At 35.4% G+C, this 14,702-nt stretch overlaps 1 protein-coding gene across 7 annotated transcripts in view; it reads right to left on the reverse strand.

Annotated features, from left to right (window-relative positions):
* HMCN1 (hemicentin 1) overlaps positions 1-14,702 on the reverse strand; it is a 677,492-nt gene that overhangs the window by 224,421 nt on the left and 438,369 nt on the right. For all 7 annotated transcript variants that reach the window (XM_074389731.1, XM_074389733.1, XM_074389732.1 and 4 more), the window contains one exon: positions 12,720-12,995. In XM_074389731.1, the coding sequence (XP_074245832.1) occupies positions 12,720-12,995 (276 nt within the window). The remainder of the gene's footprint in view (positions 1-12,719; positions 12,996-14,702) is intronic.

The following is a 14,702-nucleotide window of genomic DNA, read 5'->3' on the forward strand; positions in this document are numbered from 1 at the left end:
GTGTCAAAAAAAAAAAAAGAAGAAGAAAAGTCCAGAGCTGAATTTTGGAGAGAAGTAATCCATTTTTCCTTGAGATTTTCAGTCTTGTATCACCACCATCATCATTATCACCACCTTGAGCAACCAATACCACCATCATCCAGAACGACTCGATTTTTGCTAGCCAAAGCGATGTGAACACAGCGCACTGTTACGTGGCAAAGTATTAATTTGCTTTTTATTTTTTCATTATAACAAAATCAAAATACATGTTTTTCCTATCAATAATTTAGAAGAATTAAATATAAATATAAAATAAAAACCAACACTACTTTAAGAATTGGGTATCTTAATCCACTGTTAGTGGTAAGACTAGCAAAGTGTAAGCGGCCATGAAAAGAGCCACTGCCTACAAAGACTAGGGAAGAAAACAATCTCACCCAACTCTCTTGGAAACTGCCAATGCTATATGCGAGCTCAGGAGGCACATTTCCTGTCAACTGGGTCTGATTTGCTGCTCTTAAACTTCTGGTAGGAAATTTCTCAGAGAAAATGCCTAAGCACTTTTTCTTCAAGGTTATTTAATTACCACCAATAAATTAATTAGATAATGCAAATTATTTAATTACCTAAGCCACAATTAGCAATAGTTAGCACCACTGGTATATTTTAGAGTACTTGGGCAAACTTCTGTGTTTTCCTTTTTTCAGCCAACAAACGTTTACTGAGTACGGACTGTTGCAGACACGTTACGCCTTCAAAGATCTCACAGATACTGTAAATAAAGTACATTATGTAAAATTAGGAATTACATCTCTTTCTAGTAGTCAGTTCATTGAAGTAGGAAAGTGGTGCCTTCCTTCCGTCAGTGCCTATGTGTGCCAGGTATCTAACTCTAGACCCATCATTTATTTTCCGCAATAACACTATGAAGTGTTACTGCCATTTTACAGATAAAGAAACTATGGCTCAAAATGGTTAAATAATTTGCCCGGTCACTCAAAGGTGGAGTTGGGATTCAAATGCAGACGTTGCTGGCTCCATATCTGTCTATACCTTAGTGGGGTAATAATGGTACCTAACTTCATAATGTTATTATGGACTAGCTAGGTTAATATATATAAAACACTTAAAAGAATGCCTGGCATGCAGTAGTCACGATGTAGCTTTTGCTATTATTAGTAGTATTTCACTATATAGCAAAGTATGACAAAATAAAGTACTATAGTATTTAAAATACATCTGTGTATATGTACTATCATTTGATCACCACAATCCTCACGCTTGACTATTCCATCTAGATTATATCCCCTATTTAAGGCTTGGTGTGGTGGCCCATGCCTGTAATCCCAGCACTTTGGGAGGCCAAGTGGGGGAGGATCACTTGAACCCAGGAGTTCAAGACCAGTCTGGGCAACAGGGGGAAAACCTGTCTCTACTAAAATAGAAAAATTAGCCTGGTGTGCTGGTGCATGCCTGTAGTCCCAGCTACTACTTAGGAGGCTGAGGTGGGAGAATCATCTGAGCCCAGGAGGCAGAGGTTGCAGTGAGCCAAGATCGTACCACTGCACTCTACCCTGAGTGTGAATGAGACCCTGTCTCAAAAAAAAAAAAAAAAAAAAAAAAAAAAAAAGATTATATATCCTATTTATAAACAATATTTGTTATATCTCATTTAATTCTTCTGAAATCTGAAATATTTCTGGATACTTAAAATTTACTAGAAATTTCAATAAAATAGATAAAATTAGATTTTTTTCCCTCTGTTTTACAGAGGGAAAAAAAGCATGCCACTCACCACGTCACATGGCACATGTTAAAAAGAGTTATGATGATATAAGAGCATGTGGTTATAATATTATTTTCATACTTAGTGAGGTCATTCTGGTCATTAAACACTGAACTGACTTCATCAATCATCTTGAGAAATATTTTCTTTTTTATTGCAATATTCTCTTTGGTGACATGGACTAATTAATGACAGACATTCACCCTTTCCTGATACCACGGAAGACAAATTAATACTTTTAATTTTCATATAGAAATAACATCAAGGAGAACAGGAGGCTCTGTCTGGCACTTTGATTTCCATGTCACAGCACGTGATTATGGAGGAGACATCAGCTACACACTGAATATGCTCATACTCAATCAGGACTTCTAGGTTGGTCTCTAGCCTTAAAAATCCTCCTCATAAGGGAACAACTAGTGGAATCAACAGAAAACTATTTGTGTTGTCAGATAAATAGGAAAACAGTCTTAAACAAAATCTTAAACTCCTACCATGTACATAAATACTTTCCCTTCTCTCCCACACTTATTTAATCTTTACTCAGAAGCAGTATAAGCATTTGAAAATTAAGCAGCCACTGTATAAAATTAACAGTGACAAATTGCTTTAGCTTATTTTGTAAAATTTTGCAAAAATCACTCACATGATTTTGTTTCTAAATTCGGGTGAACTAATATACATAATACTTTAAAAATAACAACTACAAATTTTTCATGAGATAATTACCAGATTTTGTTATAAAATATGGTTTTAAATGCAAGCAGTAGTATGCTGGCTCTTGCTACAACTGGAAAAGAAAGTACTTACATAATGAAATTTCAAACTGCTGATGTGATTCAAATAACCCATTGAAGTTAATATGGAAACATGACAGATAAGGGTGGTGACCAAGACTTCCCCATAGCGTTATTGTTACATTGAGGTTTATCCAGCAGCTAAGGAATTACACATCTGTTGGGTACAATTATGTTTTTTCCTTCTGTGCAAGGCACCATAGGTTTATAAAACGACAAAGTGGTATTGTGAAATATATACTTTGTCTTTGTCCCATTTCTTGACAAACAGCTACTAAAATCCTTGGAATCTTGGTAGTGATAAAAGCTTTTTTTGCATGCTAATAAGATGATTGGTGACTAGGGGTACCCAGATGGCTTCGGGATGGGGCTGATCACCAGAAAGACCAAGGAAGGATGGAACTTTCAACCCCAACCCCAAAATCTAGGGAAGGGAGAGGAGCTGAAGGCAGAGTTGATCACTGAGGGCCAATGATGTAATCAATCATGTCTACAGATTGACAGCTCCATAAAAACCCGCAACAAAAAACACCCTAGGGTTCGGCGAGCTTCTAAATTGCTAAACATGCAGAGAATAGCTGAACACATAGGTTCCTGGAGGATAGTGTGAAGTTCTACGCCACTTCTACCACACTTCACCCTACGGCTATTCATCTGTGTCCTTTGTAATATCCTTTATAACAAATGAGTAAATGTAAGTAAAATGTGTCTGTGGGTTCTAACAGTCACTCTAGCAAATTAATCCAACTCTAGGAGGGGGTTGTAGGAACCCTGATGTATAGCCAGTCAGAAGCACAGTTCACAAGCTACAGCATGCAACTGATGTCTGTAGTGGGTGGACCACCTTGTAGGACTGAGCCTTCAACCTGTGGGATCTGATACTATCTTTAGGTAGTTTCAGAAATAAATTGGAGGATCACCCAGCTGGTGTCTGCTGAAGAACTGCTTGGTGTATGAGGAGGAAAAAAAATCACAATATCTGATCTCAGAAGTGAAGACTGGTATATAGAGAGGGAAAAATACACTTTGACTTTTCCTGTATCTCTAATAGGCAATAAGTATCTCACAGTATATGTAATATGATTGAGAAAAAAAAAAAACAACTAAACACGTGAAACTGATCATGATTAAGTGCAAAATTGAGTGGCAAAAAATAAGTTCTAGAGGATACCAGAACAAAGAGACCAACATCTGAAAGGCAGTGGTTTATGGGATGCTTCACATTATAGGTAGAATGTAGATAGGGCTAATAGAACTAGAATGAAAATGACAACATTTGGAGGCAGTGAAAATGCCTCTGTGACTCAAGTAATGGAAACTGGAGTTGAGACAAATCACGGAAGGATGAAAAGTAATGAAACAAGGGCTAGGGTCAAAGCAGTAGGAAACAGGAGTCCTTTGAATGTGTAATGAACACGAAGCCTGGCAGAGAAAACGTTCAGTTGCCATCAAAAATTCAGTTCTGGCAACCGAAGACAGGGTAAGAGCAACGCCTATCTATTCTTTTGAGAAATTCATTGCTGAGAAAATTCAAAGATACCCAAAATTATCTGCCTAACAGTGGTATGACATATAAAATTTGCAGGATCAGTAATATTGTATGATATGAAAGAATAAATCTGATAATTTCTCTACCTATAATTCAGACTTAGTTACAACATAGAGGCTTAATATTAGTAGCAAGTTCAAATATCCAGTTACCCATGTTAAGGAAACATGCATAAAGAAAAGATACATGGCTACCTTATTACGATGCATAGTATTCACATATTGAAAGGAAACATTTTTATTTCTTTTTTTCTCTATGTATTGCTTTATGACGATACGATTCAGGATTAAATGTTAAGAGAATTGTGTAGTTTGTGCACAGGGGAGTATAAGTTTTATTCTGGGGTAATTAGAAAAGCACAAACATATTTTCAATGAATGAACAGTTAAAACAGTATTTAGGGAAAATTCACTTGGTTGCCCAAAGGAAGATGGATTGAAATAGGGGAACAAAACTAAAAGAAAGGACGTCCATAAAAGGAGGATTCTAATAGTTTAGTTCGAGTTGGATGAGAGTGGTGTCAGTGACTATGAGGAGGAAAGGAGTGATATGAGAGACAGTGAAATACTGATCTAAACATGCATAGAAAAAGGTGGAGAGACCCTGACCTAAAAAATACTATTACATGGGAGATAGTTCCACTGAACTGTAAATTTTACATTTGCTCATTTACACTGATCTCTATCAGCAATACCAAGCACCCACCGATTCAAGCATCAGTCCAAAGAAAATATCTCCCATTATGGACATACATGTCCCTAAATAAAGAGGGCACAGGAAATTCAATTCTTAAAACATGAATACATTGGTATGTGTGGTCTGGGAAAAAGAGAAGAGAGAGAGAAGGGTAAGGTATGATTACTGAAAAGAGAGCTTAAATGCTCAGACTCCTAGTCTACTGCTCTTTCATTACCCCAAGAAGCAATTAAATTAACAGGATTAGCAACCTAAGAATTTTTATCTATAGCTGTCAGTATTGTTTTTAAGTGGGGCCATACATTTTTAGATGTTTTTATTTTCCCTCCAAAAAAATTTGTGCTCAAAAGGAATCTAGAGGGTCAACAAATTGTGGATTGCTGTTGTTTAAAAAGGCATTACCTTTTTGAAGAAAGCATCTCACAGCTGCCTATTTATCTCTGCGATGGAAAATTCTCAAGTTTCTCTCAATGTTCCTAGTGATACGTTTTTGCACTAAGGAACTGATAGTACTCAGGAGAAGAAAGATACTTTATTAATTAATATTTACTGGTTTTTTTCTTTCTTGAGTTCTCATGATGAAACCTAAGTACTCTAAGTTGGAGATAGTTAAAACCCACATTCAACCAAACCACCAAATTGATTTCTGTTTCTGAAAACACAATAGGAACTGTTGTTATGTTCACAAATATATTTTTAATTATGGGTAATATATTACTGAAAATATCCAATTACCTAACATCAAGCAAAGCTGCATGAGAAACTGAAAGAGAATTTAATTACGGAAACTAATTTCTATTGAATTATATAGCCTGTAAATGTTACAGGATCTCTGATACTTCTAAGTATCTATATTTCCTATAGAAAAAGCTAACTTCAAAAAGTTACATAATGACCTTGAGCCTGCTGAGAATTATAATCAGTAGTTCTATCCTATCCTAACAGTGCGCCTACTGATTTAGGTCAATCAGCTTATTTAAAACATTGACATTGTTTTCAAATGCATTGCCATTTCCGATTAGGGAGGTCAGTTCAGCAAGTTCTGGTACTAACTTTTCCATGTGAAACTAGAACAATGAGAAAGGCAAAAATCTCACTAAGAGTGATTTATAATGGACAAATGTGCTTGTTCACATGACTTTTCCATAATTTTCAATTACTGTAAACGGGAATAAATACATTTAAACATTTTTAACTTTTCACATGCCTACTAAAGAGTTCCTCATAAGTGGCTAGGGATTTCTTAAAAAGAGAGAAAAATGAAAACTAAACACAAACCAATCAACCTAACAAACCAAAACAAACACCAACAAACTATCGGTTGCCTGAGAAGGAAGCAAGGGCCACTGAAATCTGAAAAATATGGAATCAAATGCAACATTTCCAAATGATATCTCATTAATGGGAATACAAGAACCACCTCTCCAAAATGGTGAAGTTATTTTTAAGTGGCAATAATTCAAGTAAATTACGATCATGGTTTATCAATGTGGCAGTTGCAATAAGTTTTCTGAAACTTCTGCTCTTGTTATTTCTGCTTTCCTTCTTTCTCCAGGAGACTAGAGCTAAACTGTCCAATACTGTAGTCATATCTGTATCCACAGGGGTTTACTTAATTCAAATTTATAAATCAAATTCCAAATGAGTTCCTTGGGTGCACCAGCCGCATTTCAAGTTCTCGATTGCCAAATCTAGCTAGTGGCTGCCACAGGAGCAGTATAGATGTAAAATACTTCCATCATTGTAGAAAATCCTATCTGACTTTAAACAACAAAGTTCTATTAAATCTCAGAGGGAAGGTTGCTCATTGTCTTACCAGTAGGTGGTGCATCGGCAACAAATCACACAGGCAAAGAACTACACAAAATCTACCTTGGCAGTTATATACTGGATTTACCCATCCCTACAACCCAGCCAACAACCACAAAAAATTCCACATTTCAAACACCATTGTGGTTATAAAGTTCAGTTAATAAGAGCAAGAGTTTCAGGAATATTAATGATAAATTAGGGCTAGATTAGATTATGACGACAGACTCTCTTAACAGCAAATACGCATCAGAACTGCCTACAAATAAATGTTGGGAAGAATTATTTTCTCCGAAATAAAGTTTTTAGAACTAAACTTTTTAATATTTAAGTTAATATATTACTAGATCCTTACTTTATAATATATACTTCTATTCATATAAAACAGATGAGATGTTTCTGATAAATTGACCTGAAATCTATTTTTAAATGCTGCTGCTTTTCTTTTTGAGAGGCATTATTTTTTAATTTATGTTCTTAGTTATTTCTTATTTTTAAACTGTCTTTTATTTTCTCAATTACGTTAAATATAGATAAAGCACATTCTCAGAATATCTAGAAAACAAAGAGAACAAATTACTCATGTAATTCAATCCTCTGATAAAATTAAAATGAGCATTTAAAAATTTAAATCATATTTATACAAAGTTTAAAAATAATCCATTTCTATTAAATGATTTGTCAAGTACAGAAAAGCATGAAATGCTTTATTAAAAATGCAAGTTAACTGCCTGCAGTAGATCTCAAAAAAGAAACACAAAAAACTACAAGAAAATAAGTCACTTATAGTTCTGCTACCCCCAAACAATCATGTCCACATTTCGTATATGTCAATCTAGTTATATTTTTTCTCCTAGCATAGCAGTGTTGGCTTCCATTTGTTTATTTGCATAGCTGGACTTCTGAGTATTGAGGTAAACCCTGCTTAAGGTGATTCTTTTCCTGGGGAATTTCCTGTGTCTAATTATACCATTGTTCTCATGGTAATGAATTCTCATAATGAAGTAAGTGCATAATCTCATTCACATTCTCACATGCTCATCAGTATGGCTGATTCAAATAGCCATAGTTTCTGAAGTCAGCTTTGCTTCCCAAGGCTTTTTTGATGAGTGAGTAATGAGCCTGATAATAGCCACTGAAGAAAATTCACCAGTCTTTCATATCATGACCTCCCGAGTTTTGATTTTGTTTTCCTTTTTAATATCTGCTTCAGGCAGTTAACTTGCATTTTTAATAAATCATTTTAAGAAAGCTATGTGTTTGGTATTTTTCCTGAACCCTTGAACATTTGAGAATGTCAAATTTTGATGGCTTTTCATAGAAAAGACATTTAACTGGATAAAATTCTTGGATTTTTTTTTTTTTTTGAAACCACTTCCATCTTTCTAATTATTGTGTCAGTTGGAATTCTCAATTGCAAACAACAGAAACCAGGCTGGCTGACTTAAGCAGAAAAGGAATTCATTAGAAAAAAATTTTTTGAGGTACAGAATCAAGAAGAAACTGGATATCAGGTAGAAACGGTGTGGCGAGATCGTTGAGAATGCAGCCAACATCAGTCTGTTAAAAGTGATGGTGAAGGGCCACTGGGACATTTGCTTCTGCTGTTGGACTCTAAATTCCATGATGTTGCCCAAATTGGAATTTTTTAGGTGTTCATGGTCTTGGCGAGAGTCGAACTCCCACTGGGAGCTTATGAGTGGCTGGCTGTATGTCATGTGATCTTGGGGATAAGGAAAAGGAATTATCTGATCTCGCTTGTTTTCTGCTTCCCACCAAGATAATAAATAATTCCTCCTAAAATTAGGGAAAAGTATTCAGACCCTAAGAGCACAACTATGACAAATATCCACTCCAATTATTTTCTAGTGTTTAGCATACATAAGAGGTCAGACACCAATCTGATTTTACCTCTCTGTTAACAATGGGTTTAGTCATATGCTTATGGGGAATGAGTAGATTCTTCCTACTAGTAACTTCAAATTCAGCCAGGATATGTCTAGATCAAGTTCTTTCTTCATTTGCCTTGGTTAATCTGCTCACTCATGACAACTTTTTTCTCCCTAGAACAGTCTTCTTCAGCGGTATCTTGGACAATTTTTTTAGTTTCAATTGTCTTTGTTTTCTAAAGTCCTATAAATTTTAGATTAAACTTCTGTTCTGTGTTAATTTCCACTTAAAAAAATCATATTATTCAACTGTTAGTTCTTTTCCTCAACATTCTGAAAGACGTTTCAATTTTATGCACCACATCCCTGATTTTTTATATAGAATAAATTCTGCTTGTTAGTGCTTCTACTATATATTTGCCCTAAAATACTGCATTTTAAAAATCAAATCTTTTCTGATTTCTTCCATTCCACTTATTATTGTCCTTTTGTCTCAGCCAGTTCTTGACTTATTTTATGGTGTGATGGTGTTGCCCTGAATTTGTGTGCTGAAAAGTTCATCTCCAATGCAACAGTATTGGGAGGCGAGGCCTCATGGGAGATGTTTAGGTCTCTGCCCACATGAAACAGTAATACTCTTATAAAAATAGCTCACAGGAGTCGATTTGCTCTCTCGCTCTCTTTACCTTCTGCCTTCCACCATGTGAAGATGCAGCAAGAAGGCTTTCACTAGATGCCCTAGGCTTGATCTTGGAGTTCCCAGCCTTCAGGACTGAGCCAATAAATTTCTGTTCATTATAAACTACCCAGTCTCAAATATTCTGTTATAGCAGCACAAAACAGACTAAGACAACCTTTGAATATACACTGTCATCTAAAAGAAGTGACGTCTTTTTGAAAGACATGGGTCATACCAAATATTTTTTTCCCATAGTCTCTAGCATAAGCTGCTTTCAAAGCATCCATTTCTTCTAAGTATTCCCTGTTCCCCTTGTTTTGTTCCTTGGTATTTCTTCTTAAGTCCTACACTTCATTCCCCCCACCCCCATTTTTACTTATTTCGATAGTTTTCTGTTTATTCATCTTCAAATTAGGTGACATTCATCCAAAACTAGTGTCTTTTAATCAAGCGGACTTGACAAAGTGGACTTGACTTCATTCTCACTCTGCTTCTGTTCTGGAGGAGTGGAACCCCCTTTTCAGCTCTGCAGTTGAGTGAGTCTGATGTGCATGGCTCCTTGCCCAGTCCTCATCTATGGAGCTCTTCTGGCTGAAATGTGATGCTCTCCTCTTCTACCATCTGTTTCTAAAATTCCTAACAGACACCCATATTGATCTATTGCTTTCAAATATTTTCATCGGTAGGAAACATACATCCCAGGTTACATATATCCCAGGTTACAATTTTTTATCTGGGACCAGGCCGCCTATTCATTTTCTGTCCTGCTAATTTCCTAACTGGACAGCTAGAGCTATTAATGAGCATGAGAAAACAACATTCTAGCTTCTTCAAAGAGTAACGTTTTCTTTTTGGGGCAAAATGTGAAACAGGGACAAAGATACTTCATACTTTCACGTGAACAGAAAAAGGATAGAGCACTGTTAAGATATTCATTCCAGTGATCTTAAAATATGGATAAATATTCTACATACATATTTGCACAACTAAAAATCTTTTAATATAATACATATAAAATTCCTCCTAGGATTTCTGCTGCTATTAATTGCTACTAGTTTTCAGTATTCTTTAGCTTTGTTTTTTTGAAGTCTTTATATATAATTTATTGTCAGGTAAGGAGAGGCTGCAGTACCAGGCATATACTATCCTAAAGCAGAAAATTCTTGCTAATTGTGTTTCATAAAATTACTACCAAAAAAACTTGTAAAATCTAGATTCTTAACTCTTAAAAGTATTCCATATAGAAACAGTTCTGAAACATACCTGTGGAAGCATAGCAACATAAATGAGGCTGCGAATTAAGCTACTGATTCCTCTTTAAATAAGAAAACTATTCCTAAAGTATATATTCAATCCAAGTATTATTTTATCGTTCAAGTTTTCTAAAACTATTTTTTATTTCTGCTTTTAAGAAGATTTAACTCATTAAAGTGAATTTAATTTGTAATGTAAGATTTAATGTCAATAGCTTATCAGCTCTCATATTATCATGAACTTTACCCTAGGTATGGCAGTTTACTTCATCAAATACCCATAGCTTCTCAATAGTGCATTCAGCCATAAAAATAATACACTTAGAGAGCTACAACCAGTTACAGTCTCTTATTTTTACTAAGCAATATTATTCATTCTGAAGTACATTTTTGTTCGAGTTTTGAAACATCCTTTATCATCAAAATTGGCTGCTCAAACTCAAGGCCGCCTAGACAGGCCATAAAATAACACCTCTAGATAGATTTACACCACCAATACTTACATAGATTACCCAGTAATAATGTGCTGTTATACGTTTTTTATATTTATGTGTATTATATAATATCTTACCTCAGCACTTATTTAAATTGTTGGATCATAATGGTTTTATTTTACCAGCAAGAAGAGAGTCAAGGGCTTCCCTAAAGATACACATTTCTAGATTAAATGGTTCATTCTGTAGTGTGAAGATATAGGCTGTTTTCAGAAAATGTCCATGGAACTACTTGAGAAGTCTGTTAAAATGCAGATTCCCATGCTCTCTGGATGTAGGGTTAGAAATCTGCATTTTAAAAAACGTCCTTGGGTAATTCTTTACTCAAGGAAGTTAGAGAATCATTGCTCTAATACACTAAAATAGAAAAATTATGGACTAAAAAGCTAACTTTGAGAAACAAGGAAGGCTCTGATTTTACTTAACAATCTCATTTTAAGGGACTTCAGATAAACAACCAAGATCAAATTACAGAAGTCCATTAGCACTTATGTTATCTGAAATTATCAGTCTGGTAAGATAGTCCCAGAGTTCTAGTAACCTAAGTTGCTAGAACTTAGATCGACTCATATTATCTAAGCAGTTTCGTGTGGAAATGTAGTGAACCATTTACAAAAGCAACATTTCCCTAGAGGATTCCCCAGCTCAACTAACAAAAGACACATTCTGATTGTAGCATATATTTCAACTACCAGAGAGAAAACTATAATGAGATGTCAACCATTTTGTTAATTCTCATGGTAGTTTTGCTTTTCTGTCATTAATAACATTCTAAGTATTAGCCTTGAAACTCAGTGGTCATTCTCTTAGGTAACCTTGCTAAAAAGTTATCTGAGAGTGGTACCTCAGGCATGTTATCAAGTTGTTTCTAATACCACAATCAAATAGCCAGACCCAATTCTGGTGCAATCAGCTTCCCACATCAAGGAATTGAAATAAAATATTTTGCTGAAACAGCAACTGAACCTTGCAGCTTAACAGTGAAAAACTGCCAACAGTAATTTGTTCATTACAGTAAGACTCCCAGCTGGTCTATAGACATTTAGAAGCCAAATACGATTCCACTGGAAGAGAAATTTTGGAGCAGTTTCTGATCTTCATTTGATGCTCCTGAACAATATATATTTAGTAGCCATTAACTACATTGCTAATAAACTTGTTTTAAACTATCTGTAACATTTAGTCTATGTATACGTAATTCAAAACTGGCTCACAGTTTACTTTCAATAAGCATTTGTGTGTGTGCGTGTGTGTGTGTGTGTGTGTGTGTGTGACAAATAAGGTTAAAAACAACTCTGCTTATGTTTCAAATTTCACCAAGATGAGAAGCATCTTAAACCTTTATTTTAAAGGTATTAGTGAAAAATTATTAAACTATTTAACAATAAAAAGAACATTAGTTATATATGCAAAAATATAGTACTTAAATTGGGAGAAGGTTGTTTTTTGACCTATTATTACTATAATTAGAATTTTTTGAATCCACAAGATGGATTAAATGATTTAAAACTTAAATTATTCAGAGACAATTTTTATATTCTCTTAAACATCTTCAACTACTATGAATAGTTGTGATTATATTAAAGTTACCCATTTGTTAGAGATGTTTTAGCTTCCAGTTTTGTTAGCTCCTGCGTAGGCCAGAGTATGTTTAAGCATTCTATCATTCAAAACAGTAATTATTTGGGTAGATACTCTCACTCTCGTCCAACTTGGGAGGACAAAATTTTTTTAAAAAGAGGAAAGAAAGATGTCATAATTCAGAAGTTACCAAAAGCACTGTACCTTGCACTGTGAGGAAAACTGAAGCAGCTGATGATCCGCCTTCACTAGAAACCATACAATGATACTCTCCAGCATCGCTGAATTTCACATTCTTTAGCTCCAATGACAGATTTGCCAAGGTCCTAATTCTTGCTGGCTCTGCCATTCTGGCATCTCTGTCGTTCCTCTGCCAGGTTAGATTGTAATCCACTGCGCTGATGACGAGACATGTTAAAACTGCTCTCTCTCCAGGTGTGACTGTAACATTGTTAGGCACTTGGATGACTGGAGGGGGCTCTGTGTGAAACCAAAAAATTCAAATCAAGAGACCTAAAAGCCATTTTGCTCACTTACAGATGTGGTTTAAAAACAGAATAAATATGAATATCCAGTAGGAAAGATGCAGTGCAACAGAACTTACTGATTAATGCATATGTCTATGAGCCCCACCGCCCCACAAATTACCACCTAAAGGATGCTTTAGGAAGTAGTATACACACACACACACACACACACACACACACACACACGCACGCACACACGCGCACACATATACACAGACCAAAGGATACGCAAGCCAAATCTATAAATTACAGACATGAGAGTCAAAGAGGCATGGCAAAAGAGTATGACTTGACTGATCTAGGATTCTGAAAAGAGGCAAAGTTTTTATTGATGAAAGTAGCATTTGTGAACTTTTAAATTTTAAAAACATATATTCAGTGTTTTAAAGAAAACAGCACACAAAGGATAGTAGACATGAAAATGACAGTATCATCTTTAAGTGGGGTTACAGTCTCATTAAGAAGACACAGGACAACAGAAGAGAAAGATAACTGTTCTAGCAGAAATGGGGAACAATTTGATCTATGAAGTTCAGGTGAACAGTAGAAACAGACCATTAATAAAATTGCACACATAGAGCCATATACACAAAAGGCATCGAGGGATGTACGTGTTTCAGATACGGTCAAAGGCCAATTACTAATTAACTATTTAACCACGATTTCTGTTGCTCCAGTTAGTTGGTTCTTTTTATGATTTTCCTTTAAGTTCCAATGAAACGTTCAAGTTTGTTTTGAGGTACACGTGTACCTCGGTGGTTTGTGGCACCTACTGACCCGTCCTCTAAGTTCTCTCCCCTTGCCCCCACCCTCCAACAGGCCCTGGTGTGTGATGATCCCCTCCCTGTGTCCATGCGTTCTCATTGTTCACTTCCCACTTACGAGTGAGAACAGGCAATGTTTGCTTTTCTGTTTGTTCCTCTGTTAGCTCGTTAGTCTTGAGAGTGAATCTAAATTCTCTCTCCAAAGTTCTCTCTGCTTAAATGCTTTCAAATGATCTCCTGTAACAATACATTATAAATAATGCAGCAATAAAAACTGTAGTCATCTATGCTAGCTAGAAATTTAGGTGTCTGTTTTAGTTTCACATGAAAGTGTGTCAAATATTCAAGATCAAAACTTTATCCTTGGGATATTTAAAACTATATATGAGTGCAGATTAATATCATAAGCCTAGAATGAAGACTGGAAACAAATCTACCAAAACCACAGTGGTTATCTCTGAGTGATACAATATATGGTTTTTCCATAATTTCTGTTAATTTATCATTGTTTTCCACACTTTTTCTTAAGTAGTATATGCTAATTTAAATTATTTAAAAATGTTTTATTATTTTGTTTTTTTAAATCTCTTGTGAAAATAGCTGCTGAATCCATTGGAAAGAATACATGACAAAGTTAGGAAGCTTTGACTGGAGTCTGGCTAGGGTTCACAGATAAAATACAGGACACTTTGTTAGATCGGAATTTCGGATACAAATAAAATAATATTTTAGTATAAGTATGCCTTGTGCAATATTTGGGTGACACATATGTGATATTCATTTTTTTTTTTTGTTAGAGTTTCACCATGTTGGTCAGGATGGTCTCGATCTCCTGACCTCATGATCCGCCTGCCTTGGCTTCCCAAGGTGCTGGGATTACAGGCATGAGCCACCGT

Source organism: Saimiri boliviensis, chromosome 19 (genome assembly GCF_048565385.1).
Source record: "Saimiri boliviensis isolate mSaiBol1 chromosome 19, mSaiBol1.pri, whole genome shotgun sequence".
Taxonomy (NCBI): Eukaryota; Metazoa; Chordata; class Mammalia; order Primates; family Cebidae; genus Saimiri; species Saimiri boliviensis.